The sequence below is a fragment of the Mya arenaria genome, chromosome 6 (genome assembly GCF_026914265.1).
Source record: "Mya arenaria isolate MELC-2E11 chromosome 6, ASM2691426v1".
NCBI lineage: Eukaryota > Metazoa > Mollusca > Bivalvia > Myida > Myidae > Mya > Mya arenaria.
This window is the reverse complement of record NC_069127.1, coordinates 19677780-19692545: the sequence shown is the minus strand read 5'-3', so window position 1 is coordinate 19692545 and position 14766 is coordinate 19677780. Positions and strand designations below refer to the sequence as shown.

The 14766-nt window shown below is 38.8% G+C and overlaps 1 protein-coding gene across 2 annotated transcripts in view; it reads left to right on the top strand.

Annotated features, from left to right (window-relative positions):
- Positions 1–14766, top strand: part of LOC128237192 (uncharacterized) — a 65250-nt gene that overhangs the window by 37264 nt on the left and 13220 nt on the right. The window contains exons 15-19 of one of the 2 annotated variants that reach the window (XM_052952499.1): positions 127–6321; positions 6412–9082; positions 11713–11752; positions 13314–14219; positions 14558–14683. In XM_052952499.1, coding sequence (XP_052808459.1) covers positions 127–6321; positions 6412–9082; positions 11713–11752; positions 13314–14219; positions 14558–14683 — 9938 coding nt within the window. Of the gene's footprint in view, positions 1–126; positions 9083–11712; positions 11753–13313; positions 14220–14557; positions 14684–14766 lie in introns of both variants that reach the window. The other variant, XM_052952498.1, reaches the window with a different exon arrangement.

Sequence of the window (14766 nt, the reverse complement as noted above, 5' to 3'; positions counted from 1 at the left end):
AAGAAAAAATTGACAGGGCATATGTCAAATGATCAAATGCCGTATTACTAGACTATGTAATGTTTTCGGTATAAATTTGGTTTTGACAACTCTTTTTTGGAGTAAAAAACTATTTTGTACTTTCAGGTAAAGCAGGAGGGGTAAAGAGAATGGGAATGCGAGGCCCAGCATCCCGGACAGGTGCCATTGAACAGCAGAATAGTATAGCAGCCGTGAACCCGTTCGGTGACGTCCCTGAAACCAATATGGCCGCTCAGTTCAATGCAGGCAACCAAAATGTCCTTGCCCATGCTGGACAACAGGCAATGTGGAATCAATCCGCTGGAAACCAGCAGTGGCCAGGACCTAGGTATAGAAGCCAGCCGGGTCACCAGATACCCCCCAGGTCAAATTTTGATCCCCGTTCTCAAGAAGGGTACCAACAAATGAAAGCTGCTATGGAAAGACAATACATGGGTCAGTTTGAACATCAGAATAGAATGCCTATGGGGCATCAGTTTCCAACTTCTACGGCAAGTGATAATCCCTACAGTCAACATGGTGTGAGATTTATGAGCCCAGCCATGGGTGGTTACCCACACCAGATGGAAGTTCACAGACAGTTGTCTCCAAGGTCGTTTAATCAAGCCCACCCGGGCCAGTTTTCAGCATCCCAAGGATATGGCCCTACTCAACCAGCTTCTCCTCAGTTCATTGCTACACCTTTACCACAAGTCAGCCCTACTTGTAGTCAGATGGGAGATACAACCAACATGCCCTCCAATGTTACCTCATATCAACACATGCAGGTGAATAGAAAGCTCGAATCTGCTATTAGAAGTAAACAAGCTGGTCAGACAATAAGAGGAAATATACCAGCACACTATTCACCCACCAGTGATGATCAGTTCACAAATGACTTTTCTCAAAATGCCCAACAACATAATAGGAATATGGCATTTCAGGATATTGAATCTTTAAATCAAAGGTCTAGCCAAGTCAGAAACTCTTCTGGTTCTATGTATGAAAACAGTGATTTGAACATTTATCAAAGACGGGACTTAACGAATCAGGCGATACCTTACAATGCTACAGTGCCACGCATTGGTGGGCCTTTAAGGCTTCAGACTGATGCAAACCCTAGTCAACAAAAGGTCAATCAAAGGAGTCCTGGACAAGGATATTGCCTTCAGCGTCCGAGGCTTCTCGATCAACAGATGGTCAGAGGGGGGGTACCTTCACCAGAGGCCCTTTCTCCGGTAAATAGAAATAGTGGTAATTCTGGTGGAAAGTCTAGTCATAGTCAGCAATCTGAAGAAATTTTCTTTATGAGGCATGTTTCAGCCAATGGCGATCCTCCAAGTAGAAGTAGCGTGGTTAATACTGGCAGATCGAGAACCCCTCTTGGACTGCAACAGAGTGCAATATCCCCCCCACTGAACCATCTCAGCCCACCCCAAGTGCACGTTTCCACAGAGCAACCATTGGGTCCAGTGTCTCGTTACTATCAAGCTAGGCTTGCTGCTGAGATTGCTTCAAAAGAGCAAGCGAAAGCAAAGAGAGCTGCTGAAGAAAGCCAAAAACATACTCAATATGAAGCAATCAGTCCACCAGCTACGCCAGTGTCATTACCTGTGACGTCAAATGCCCTCTTGACCTACCACAGATCTTCTGTGCCATCTACCCCAAGTCCTAGCTCAAATACTAACCAGCTCAGTCCTCTTGAAAGGTTACTATTTGATCCAGAAAGTGATAACCCAGCTAAACAGGCGTTTAGAAGTGTGAGTCAAAACTCTAATGCCAGTGTATCTTCATTGCCAGGTGACAATGAGACTAATTTTGGAGCTTCATTGCAGAGAAGTTCTAGTGTAGAAAAACTAGGAAATTCTACCAACCAACATATGTCTTATAAATCTCCACAAAGTGCTAATATGTACAGTCCAGGTTCTCAAAGGAAGATAGAAAACACAAAGTTGTACAATTTGCTGTCAAGCAACACATCCCCTGGGTCAAGTGTGAAGGAAAGCTTGCAACAAAGTGCTAATGAAAGTCAGCATGACAGCCAACAGGATTTGTTCGCTGATTTGGAAAACTCAAGAAGTCAGAGGTCATACTCTCAGCAAAATAGTCAAAGTAGCTCCAATATACGAGATGACAGCCTTATATCACTCTTCAGTGGGAATTCATCCATCAAACAATTTACAGAAACCCCTCCCCCTCCACAGGCTAATATGAGAAGTGGCCTCATGTCAAACTATCGGCAGTTTCAAGAAAAGGCATCCTTAGATAGCTTAAAGCATTTGGTTGATGGGGTGACAAGAGGTTCAGAGTTTGGTGTGAACTTTAGTAAGGCCATATCTGACAATACAACTGCCAGATCTACAACTCAATCATCTTCCAGTGGACAGAAAGTTACAGATGATGTAAATGAGGTACCAACCCATAGTCCTGGAATGCCATATGGTATCTCTGGTCACCATGCTTCACAACAACAACAGCAACAGTCATTAGCAGGACATCATCAGCTTCAGAGATCACAGTCAGACCAGCAACAGCAACACCCAGTCCAACTCAGTCCCGTTCATTCAGGTGCATCTGCAGCTGGTGGTCATTTGGGTGTTCGGCACAGTCCAGCCATGGCCAGTCCTTCACAGCCCAGCATTCTACAGAGTGCCTTGAGCCCTGGCAATCCCCGCATGACAAGCCCACAACAGGGGCTTCCTCAGATAAGCCGCATACCAAGTCCAAAATTCACAGACCCTCCTCTTGGTTCTAGAAATGCTATCACCGACTGGGCATTGCAAAATAATGCCAGGCCAGCATCCACTAGAGGGAGAGGAGCAGGCCGGGGAGGGACTGGCAAGCGGGGAAGACCTAGAAACATTGACAGATCAGCGAGCATGCCGGCTGGTACTCCTGCTGGTGACACTTTCCCAAAACGCAAAAGAGGCAGGCCAAAGAAAGTACCAAATTCTCCAGTGAATCCACATTTTAGCGGTGTTATGCGTAATACTATGGCTAATACTGGACAGCAGATGCAACAACCAATACCTCAGATGTCTACAGGTTTCCCTTCAGGTCAAATGAATGCATCTCATCAGCAGTTTCATATGAGCGGTCAAGATTCAAGAATTCAGCCAAATAACCGTGACTGGTCGCATCAGCCGTCGTTTCAAGAATTGTTGGAAGGTGATGCCTCAGATTTGCTTGCAGAATTTAACACAAACTTTCCCACAAGTCAGATGAATCAATCAGTTAATGACCAAGGCATTGAAAACCCTCAATTAAGGCAAGATATGCACAGGCAGAATTCTTTGCAAAGCTTTAACACTGAATATTTCACCAATCCACATGAAAGATATGATCCAAACTCATCAGCCAGAACTAGTGTGGACACATTTCCAGACCCTGTGGTTAATTCTAATCAGCCAAGCGTTGGCCGTCTAGAACAGACGTCAGCTCTTCAGGGTCAGTATCCAGATTTAAGTCAAAGAGCACACGGTGCCTCTCAACAAATTTCTCAGCTATCACAGTTTGGCCAGCATTTGAATCTCCAGATACAACCAGAGAATCAGCACTATTTTCAGAACCAGTCGCAGACTGATCAGTCATTCCAAGGCCTTCTTAATGGTGATCAGGATGGTCAAGGATTTCATCTCTCGCAAGCTATGGACTTAAGTGAGCCTCAAGAGTTTGATGCAGGCTCAGAGTCAACTATGGGTAGGGCTTTGTATGAAACCACTGTGGACACATCACAATTGGTACCAGAACAGACTATGATACATACTTACAATGTCCAGAGACAAAGAACAATGAGTGAGCCAGTGAATGAAGCTTTCATGAATAAACCTTTGCAACCTAGGAAGTATGACAAGCAGCAAATTTCTGACAATTTAAATGAGAAGCCTTTGCATGTAAGTGGCTTTAATGTTGCCAAAGATATAATGGAATTGATTAAATACAGACAAAGGTCACTTATTCCACAACCATCACCATTTTACAAGTACAAATTCCCAGTCCCTTCTCCACAGTTAAAAGGCATCAAGTTCAGAATTGATGAGGAAGAAAGAAGCGGATGTCAGTTAAAGGAAGTCAGAATGCACCCTAAAGATGCCCGTAAGTACAGTCTGCTCAAGATTGGTACAGAGGTGGTCAAACTCCAGAATCTCAGTGATGAACATGTAGAACAGATTCAGGAACAATTAAAACTTTGCCAAGAAGTAGCTGGTGTTCCACCGCCTCTGAGAGAGGTCAAAGTTGCTGATATTCCTGCTGCCAATAAATCTCTAATAGCAGATCTCCTATCTGCTGAAGACAGCCCTCTGAGCAAAAGTCAGGTCTTCCCTCAGGGGGGCCACCATTTTAACTCTCAGTTGCCGATGTCCGAGGTAAATCAGCATTTGAATCCTCATTTACAGAGATCTGAGGTCGACCGGCATTTGAACCCTAAATTGCAAACGTCCGAGGTGGACCAGCATTTGAACCCTCAGTTACAGCAAGAGAATCAACAAGGTCAGTGCTCTGAAAACCAGCAAGGTGAAAACAATGATGTGGCAAATGCTCAGTTAAAAAATGGGGACGATGAGTCAGGGGATAAGTCAAGAAAGCAGAAGCGAACTCCAACAAGCCAAAGAAAACAGAACAGCATGTTTGGTAGGAACATCTCCAGCGTACCCCATCTGAAGAAATATAGACAGGGATTTCAGTACTTTGGGAAAGGTATCGTTGGTAGAGGATCACATACTCCACATTTGAAGGTTAGGCAGAATAACCCAGGCCTTCCCAAGGAGTTTGAAGATAATGGTGATATTGTAATTAAAGATGTGAGTCTAACCGAAGCATCTGATGGTACACTTACACCCATAAAATCTAGGACACCTATAGCTGGAAGAAGTCCTGCTCATTGCGGAGGTGTTCCAAATGCTGAAGCCGAGAGTGAGCTTAGTGACTATGGAATGGATTTAAATCAGTCTGGGAATAGCCAGATATTTAACGAAATAGGTGTGCTTAATGATGATGTAGCTGTTGAAAATAATTCAGAAGCAGAAAATTCAGGTGAGGATGTAGATATTGCTGATGGCTGTGATAAAGACAACTGTGAAGAGAAAGTTGATATCAACAAAGAAGCAAAGAATGAAAGCCAAGATTCAGTAGAAGAACCAATTGATGATATAGTTGATATAAAGACAGAACTTAATTTAGATAGTGACTCCTGTGAGAAGATATCAGTAGGAGATGGTAGATTTGGGGTAAAGGAAGAAAACGATTTGCCAATTAAATGTGGAAATACACTTTCTGATTTCAATATAACTTCTGATAAAGACAATGATGACTTTAATTTGGTTCTAAGTGTAAAAAACTCCCTTGTTGCCAAGGCATTAAACAGTCGAAAAAATGAAAGGAATGCAAGTTATGATGAGAGAGATGGAGTATATCCTGAACATGGAGTATTAAAGAAAGAAAAACTGATATTGGATAAGGTGATATCAAGATCTCGTTCCAGTAGTATGGGCAGTGTGTCAAGTATGTCAAGGTCAAGGAGAAACTCTTTAATAAGTGGAGAAGAAAGTGCTATGGACACTGTTAGTTCAAGGTCATCGAAACGGAGAAAGAGTAGTGACAATAGTGATTCTAACAAAACTGGATCGAAAAGAAGTAAAAGAGTTTTAAGTTCAAATTCTGCAACATCTTCTAGAAGGGGTTCGAGGTGTTCAAGTGTTGAAAAAGGGGCAGGTGATAAAAAAAAGACTAAGTGTAAGAGTAAGAAATCTAACTATAGATATGATTCTGATTCAGATGGAATACCTGGTGTGGATTATATTGTGACTAACAAATTCAAGGGACAGAAGGAATTACGTGTAGTTGTGAACAAACTGGATGTTGGTAATCTTGATGAAAATTCTATGCATGAATCAAAATTGAATGGTTACAATAAATGTAAACAGAATAAAGATCTTGTTGAGAGTGTTAATGAAAATCTTGATGGTGTAAAATCAGAAAGAACTTGTAACAAGGCAGTGACAGGGTTTTCTGCAGAGTTTGAAAAGTTTTTAGCAGCTAAACAGAAATTTACCATTGAAACAGACTCTGATACTGAAGACAATGATACTTCCGAAAAAAACTCTGACAACGATAAAGAGAAAAGTGTCACTGTTAATCAGGATAATCCTTCTACCTTGGACAATTCAACTTCCTCTTCAGCTGTTGTTATACTAGACACAAAGAACAACCAAACACTTGTTATAGAAGAAGTGGAATCATCTGATGAGGGTCACACCAATAGAAGAAGTGTGTGCCAATCCAGAAAGCAAGCTGATCGGCCAGATTTGCACATTAACTCAGGTGAGTGTCTGTCAGTCTGCCCCAGTTTATGTTCTTGTTCAAGCTGTTGCAAATTCACTAATTCTAACAGTAATGTTTCTTCCTTGACAGGGATCAAAGATATATCTAGTTCAAGTGAAGAGGAGAGTGAACTAGAGTCAGTTAAAGTAGCCTTTGGGTCTAGAAGTCTTGAAAATTTTAACAAAAAGAAAAAGAAAACGCCAAACAAGAAACATGATGGTAGAGCATTTGTAACAAAAAGGCGAAAGCGTACAAAATCATCAAGACCTACCAAGTTAATGTGTACCCTGTCAGTTTTACATGATGCTACAATGGAAAAACTTACATCTCAGAAGTTTAGCGACATTGACACATCATCTTCCAACCAATCACCAATGAAAAGTAGGGACACTGCATCCGATTCTGACAGCTCATTTAGGCCATTTGTAACTTTACCAGATTATGAAACGTACAATGACAGGTCAGATGATCATCAAGCTGTGTTTGAAGACACCATGTACAAGCTAGCTTATCTCTCCCCTCCTCCACCTGACAAGGACTGTGATTCACCACCAAGACCATTAACTCCTGCAGATTTGATACAATTTGGTGCTACTTTAGATCTGAAAAACAGCAGTAGAAACTTGGAACAAAAAGTTGAACAAAATGGCCAAAATTTGGTGGAGGTAAGGGAACAGAAATTGTCTATCACGGATATTCTTAAAAATATGCATGAGGGTGATACAAAAGATGCAAGTCAAGCTGATGACAGGAATGTTACTGCTCCTGGAACGCCAAGTAAAATTGCCATTGCTAAAACTACAAATATCACTTTACAAGATATAAAGTCATTCTGTCAAGCTGAAATAGAAAATGAAATGAACAATGACTTATCTTCTCCTGTGTTAGAGTGTATAAGTAATGAACATTACCAAAAGACTGAACCTGACAATGAAGTTTGTGATATGGATGTAGTAAACAATACACCTCCAGATCTTGGTCCACCAGTTCTAGTTGAAGAAAAACAAGATGAAAGAAAGCTTGATGATAGTAGTCCACCACCTTATCTTACTCCAAACAGGCAAATATCTGCAAGTGATGAAGAAAATGAGAACTCTGAAGAAGAAAGTGATGCAGAGATAAAATCAGGATTAAACTATTCTGGAAAAGGCAGAGCACCTCCATTTTTAATTCCATGTAGATCTCCAAGGGTTTCGGGAATGTCACCCAGAGGATATTCTAGTCCGAGAGTTGCTAAACTCAGTGAATGCGACACTCTTGAATTCAGTCGAACAGGGGAATTTGAATCAAGTAAAATGAGACTGGGAAGATCTCCAGGTGCTTGCAGTTCCGTTGGTTCCATCAATGTAATACACAGTGAAGAATTTAGTGACATTAGCGATGAAAATGACTTAGATGATGAAGGGCATAGCTACAGACATAGGCAGAGAAGTGGTAATCATGTTAGAAGGCATGTTAGTCATGATCCATCTGCAGACTTGTTTGATTTGCCAGATAATAGTGAAGCGGAGAGGCAAAAGCATGATATTCATGAAAAAGAAAGAAAGCTGAGAGAAATCAAAGAATTTGAGCAAAGAATGAGAAAGAAAGGGGATGAAAATAGAAATAACATATTTGATATCATGAATTCAGAGCAATCTCATGAAACAAGTAAGAAAACTCAACATGGGGACTTGAATGGACATATTCAATCTTATAGCAATGATTTTTCCTTCCATAATAATCAAGCAGTTTCTCAGTCAGTCTTAAGTGACAGTTCTGTTATAAAGAGATTAAAAATGTATCGTGCTCAAACAGGAAGAGAATTGGATTTAAAAAGGATATCTTCTAACCTGTTTTCATCAAATGTCACAGCAAAGAGGGGAAATAATGCATCTTATGATGCAATGAATTGCTCAGCAAATCTTCTCAATGGGGGGTTGTTTCATGGAAACCTTGAAAACCAAAAAACACATAGAAATGGTGAATATCATAGATCGTTGTCTCAGAGTGATGCTAAGGATGAACAAATCCAAAGTTTGACACATGTGAATGGATTTGTTGAACAAAAGCAAGATCCAAGAGAGCTTTTTCATCACAGAGGTAATTCTCAGATAGGCTTAGTAAATTCTGTACCATACCATCGTAGCAACTCTTTTGACAATTGTAGAACAGGGAATAACAGCTCAAATCCGAGTATTAAAGATCTCAGTGGACATAGTAGAGACTTGTTTGAGAGTTCTTCTGAAGTTACCTCTGCACACAAGGGTTTTTCAAGCCTTAGGTTTTGTAGATCTCTGTCAGATTCATCAGCTAGATCTGAATACAGCATTGTGCATAGCCATAGAGTAAATGAGTCCATTTTGAAATGTGTCAACAACTTAGCACAAAGAAGCAGTCCTACAAAGACATGTGCTAGTCAGGTAAATGGAGATCATGATGTGCCATTTGTTTCATACGGAAGTGGTGAGGGAAGGAAAAAATCAAATCAGGGTGGAAAAGCTCAACAGTCATCTAGCTCAAATACAGCACAATCAGGAAATCAAAGACTTGGGTCTAGTCAGGAATCATCAGAATTAGGCAGCAATGATCGTGGCCAAGGATATCTTACAAAACCAAGGGTAGAAGAAGAGGGCGGCCATATTTGTCATGTGATCACACCAACAATCCCTCCTCCTTCAAGAGAGAGTATTCAGGAATCGGCCAATCTGCATGGCTTGTCAGCTGTCCGGCACATTAATGCTTTTTATGGAAACCACAGGGACGTGCCTGAGAAACCGAGGTATTGACACACTTAGAAGTGCATCCATCTCTCATCCATATTCTAATCTCGTCACCACTGGCCACTGTATTGTCATACATCATTACTTACACAAACCAGAGCTTTCAGTTTTGTTGTGTTTTGTTTATGGTTCATTTTGAATTTTTATTTCAGTTAATAGATTTATTTCACCTTTGGAAAATAATTGTTAACGGTTGCAGTTGTTTTTAATCTACATGTAGTAAAAAATAGCAGTTATTTTTCGTCTGTTATTATACATAAATATTGACTTGTTGTATCATTACACTTAAAAATTTGGATTGTTTCAATTAAGTTTTGTTCATACTTGCTTTATGGTAAGATCACTGGAAGATTCAAAATACATGATGGCTTAGTCCTCTATGGGAAGTTGCCTAGATAATTGGCTGAGGTAGAAGAGAATCACTGCTATGAAACAGACACAAGTGAGAAAAGGATATTCCAGTGATCTCCAATTGCATACACTCAAGTTTATGTTGCCTTGCATGTGGGTTGTTGACTGTGTTGTGAATGTTGACAATCAGTCTGTGAGCTTGGCATACAGAATCATTGACTGCCGCATAATGTACATGTATAAGTGTGTGTTATTGGATTACTTTGGCTGGTTTGGATGGAGCTAAACTAAGGAACTAGTGAAATGTCCTATTAGATATGCCAGACTCATTTCTTTTTAAAAACATGAATAAGAACCATTTTTCAGCAAACTTTTTTAGATCCACTAAATTCAATGATCAGGCATGTATATTGACTCATCAATATCAAATACTGACAACGCTTGTGACAATTATTAATCACTTAGACAGTAGGCGGAGGCGGAGTCGAAAGGTAGCAACGGACCAATCAGCATATTCAGCTATAGCATAGCTTTGTTCACTCACTGCATGGTGTGTAAATCATTTGAATGGTCCCTGAAACACTTTGCTTCAATGTATCAATACACAACTTTCAACAGGAATAAGAAATCTTATTATCTGTTATCAACATAGGTGGACCGTGTTGATTCATCTTATTTATATGATAGAGTTTCTGTTTATATGGATGTTGTCAGCAGTCTGAGCAGGTGTGCTACATGTAAAACCTAATAGTGCCAATGTTTAGGTTTTCATCTGAGAAAAAATCATCTGTTTTAAGTTAAGAATTAAGGTATTACCTTAATTCTTAACTTAAAACAGATGAATATGTGTAAAGGGCTCTTTTCATTGGTTTACACATATTCATTAGTACATGCACGTCTAATAGGATGTTTATGGTATGTTATAGCTACATGTTAAAAAAGTTTTCGATGAAAAATGAGACTTCAATGCATAAGTGCCATTAAAATAGATTTTGAAGTTTTTACTTGTGTTGATATCACTACCAGTGTTTTATCCTAGATTGGAAAAAGTCTTATCAGTATTAGTTATTACCAACACATCCCAATTCTAGGTCAAGGTAATCCAAACAATCCTAAAATTTCACAGACTCTTGGCTCTCTGTATTTCTTTCCTTCATTACCTATCACCGTTTTACCCTTAAATAACAGAAGATACCTCTCCTTGCTAGGTTCTAACTATAACATAGAGCACAGCTCGTCTTCAAAATTAAATAGCTTGTAATATAGACCATCCTGTTTCAGCAGACCTTCTCTGTTCTTCAAAGAATGGAATACAGTCCAGGTATTGTTATAGCATTGTCAGTGCTGTCTATGGCAATGTGGTGCAAAACCTTTAACATTGGCCTTTAAACCCTAAGAGTGTTAAAAATATCAAGGGTACTTGAAACTTGGAACACACATTAAGACAGTCTATAGGTATAGCAACATCAGTAACTCTTGCTTCAATTAGTGTCGAGCTGGAAAGAACAGAGAGGGTTTGGTGTTTACTCTGCAGCACTCTTATTCTCCTAGTTATCATCTAATTTAGTCTTTAGTTGTTTGTTGGCATGCGCTTGCTGTGTGCACTATTTTGTGATATTCTGGGGCTTAATGAAATTTTTATTAAGAAACAGATTTAAAGCTACCGGTAAATGTTTTGTATAGCAATGATTAATCAGATTTTTATTAATTTATAATAATTATATAAAAAATAACGCATGTATTTAATTAGATCATATCATATTTTGTTGCTTTCAATAGTAATAAAATTGTTTTCAGACTCAGTGGAATTTGAAAGTAGAATGATTTTAGCTTGTCAGATTTTAGAACAGCTTTGATGTTGTGTCTTAAAAGAAAAAAATCCATACCGACCCACTTACTGATATATGACAAGCCATTGTAAACAAACATCTTTTAAGGATAGCCTTATCATAGACGTTGTGATCTAAACCTAAGGTAAAATGTCAAAATACATGGAAATAGCAAATTTAAAGACATCACAAATTTCAAGTAATTATCAACAGCATGTGCTGGAAACTTACTTCCATAATTTGGATAAATTAATCATAACAAATCATCAATGATGATTGTTTTTCAATAATTATAATAATCACAAGTGTCATAAAAGTACCCACAGAAGAACAATATAATTATGCTATAAATGTTCTACTTTCAAATTCTACTGTAAAATCTTCATGCACAAATGTATACTTGGTGTATAAACAGTGGGTTGACTGGCATGCTGGTTGTTATATTGTAGGGAGGGAGGTGGTCGCGTGATAAAGATCCCATCCTCGCTGGTGAGCTAGCTTCCCCCACCCCCGTACACCGCCACTCCCAATATGCAAGTAGCCACACCATGCATGTTTCATGTAATCTTACAGTTCTTCAAATCATGCTTTATATTTGCTTTGGTTCAGTTTTGTCTGATACCTAAAGAAGTTTATTAACTTGTCTGTTTTTGAAAGAACAAAGTCGAGGTATTGTCATAGCCTTGGTGTTGTTGTTGTTGTTGTTGTTGTTGTTGTTGGCATTTATGTGTTTAAACTGTTATTCAGTTATATTCTCATTTGGATTGAGTTTCTGACTTGAGCTTGTTATTGTTTTTAATTGTTTTCTTCCTCTGCACATCACTTCTACAAGTCAATTTCAAATGTATCTTTGAATGGTGACATTAATATGATTTTGACAAAAAGGTGCAAGATACAAAGTGTCGTAATCTGACATAGTTATCAGCTTGATTTATTCTGGCAACTTGCATGTTGTGTGTGGCAATGTATCATTAGCTTAACTTTAGAGCAGAATAAACACATTATTTTCAATAATCAAATAATTACCCATTGTATTAATTGTTTATATTTCTGATGTGCATTCCTATGGATACATATAAGAATTAGTTCAAACACATGTTGAGACGGATAAACTGCTGAACTTATAATTATCATTATAAATTATAGCAACAGCTGGCATAAGACTTAATGTTGTAATTATGTCACAGATGGTCCTAAAATCCACAAATATAGTATTTTCTTATACCAAGACTAGAATTGTCAATGTAAGGTAGTAATGCGGCCGATAATAGGTCACAGCTGTCAGAGATTCCCTGTTTATAAATAGTACATAATGGTTTTCCAGTTATAAAAAGCATGGAATGGCTTTTCCGAACACCTTGCAAGTCATGTGAATATTTCACACACATAACTGTCAATAAGCGTGTAAGCAACTCGCTGCAATTTACATCAGAGTTAACCTTTTTTAATAAAAAAGTTTCAATTTCGTCACCAATGTTGACCTGTCAGGCTCTTTGTCTACATTGTTTCTCGGCAGTTCTTCACTTCTTTCTTGCAATGTCTGTTCTTCCGGGAAGCCATGAAGTGTGTATATTTAGCATGTGAAAGTCACATGATGAGTTTTGATAAATTTACAGACGATATTTTTTAAACTTAGTGGTCTTTTACGTGGTAGACAACCCTAGTAAATTTCGAATTTGAAAAAATGCTCCCAAAGTGCAAAAGATGCAAGTGTCGTAAGCAATGTGATACATCAGTTAGTAGGATTCAATGCATTGTACACATCAATATCAATATGTATGTTTTTGACAATTTTCTCTTTTCTTACAATCGTATCATCTGGTGTCTAGTGCCTTTAACACATGCAATACTGCAGGCAAGGTTAGGGCAACCTTACAATCTTTGCAATGGTTTGCTAGGCTTACTCAGATTTAAAATTTTACATTGTCAGGCTTGTTGAAATTTCTGAAGCCAGATAATTGTGTTGATAACTGTTTATGGTAATACTCTAGGCATTGACTAGTGATTGTATGGAAAATATCTTTTCAAGTAACTTTCTCATCTTTTTCAGGTATCTGAATTAGAAGAGTTTGAGCCAACCTGTCTGTCTGTCCAAGGATTAAGGCACTGGAGAGAGGCCGCATGTTCTACCAGCCAGCTGTCATTTTCCCAGACTGGTGCACAAGATTTGCTCCAGAAACTGCAACAAGAGCCTGCACTCAGATATGCAATCACAGGTGACCAGTCTGTGATTATTACACCTTGCTTACTACCTCCATCTATGAAGAGCATCAAATTATGGAACAAGGGACGACAAATTTACACTGACATTAAACATAAGAAAAATGAAATTAAAGATTCAAATCATGCAAACGGAAAACAAATTTCTGAAGTTAAAACAAAGAAGCAATTGGAACATAAAGACACTGAAAAAAGTGAAACACAGGAGAAGAAGAAAGGAAGCTATAGATTAAATATGTTCACTGGAAAACGAGAATGGAATAGTCAATCAGACTCCATAAGTCCTCAATCTAGTCAAGAAGGTGAGAGGAATAAAGATACTAACAAGAGAAACAAGATGGATACCCAAGAATACCAACAGGCCAAGAAAGCTGGCAACCAATATACTCCAGAGTCTAAGAAAGCCAAAACTGACAATTTTACCCCAATTAAAGCTGTGGAGAAATCTGCTGAAACACCAGAAAGCAGTCAACCAACTGATGAGCACAGCCAAACAGAAGACACAAATATTTTGCACAGTACGCCAATGTTACGACGACAGTCTACAGATCTTTTTGAGTCAGAATATACGCCCATTGCTGGTAGTCGTGAGCCTGAACTCTCTCAAGATGATAGTAAAGATGAGCGTGAATGTCAAGGGGAGTTTGTGACACCAAAGAGGATACGCCCACTGAGACGCCTGTCAACAAATACGGAGACAACTCTCAGGAGGGCAATACTGTCAACGCAGATGAAGGTTGGTGAAATACTTTCTGTAAACTTACAGATTTAATTTAAGTTACTGGTAGTTTTGTTGAGCTCTGAAGAACATAATTTATATAAATTAAAAAAAGAAAATTGTTGCGTTATTTTTCAATTGTTTGTCTATGTTATAACGGATACATGTATGCGATTGTATTGACTTGTCGAAATTTGAATGAAAGCATGATACTTAAAATGCTTGCAGGGCTTGTTAATAAAAGCCCACACTGCATGGCCAAAGCATAAAGCAAAAATTAAAGTTGAATAATAAATTAAGACCTCAGGCTTGTTCTGCTCAACATTCTGATTTCATTGACCGTACATTGTTTACAGCAGCAGTATGGCACACCTTCCCTACAAAGGAGAGACACATCTCAGATAGAGGGCCCTTCACTGAAGAACTCCTTTGGCTTCAGACACAGCCAGCAAAACCTGCAAGATGCCAAGGCACTTCATGAGGTATGCTTCATATTGTATGTCTTATTATATTTGTTAAAAGAATTAAGCTGCAGACCATGAAAAATAATGCTTAGTTTTTCCAA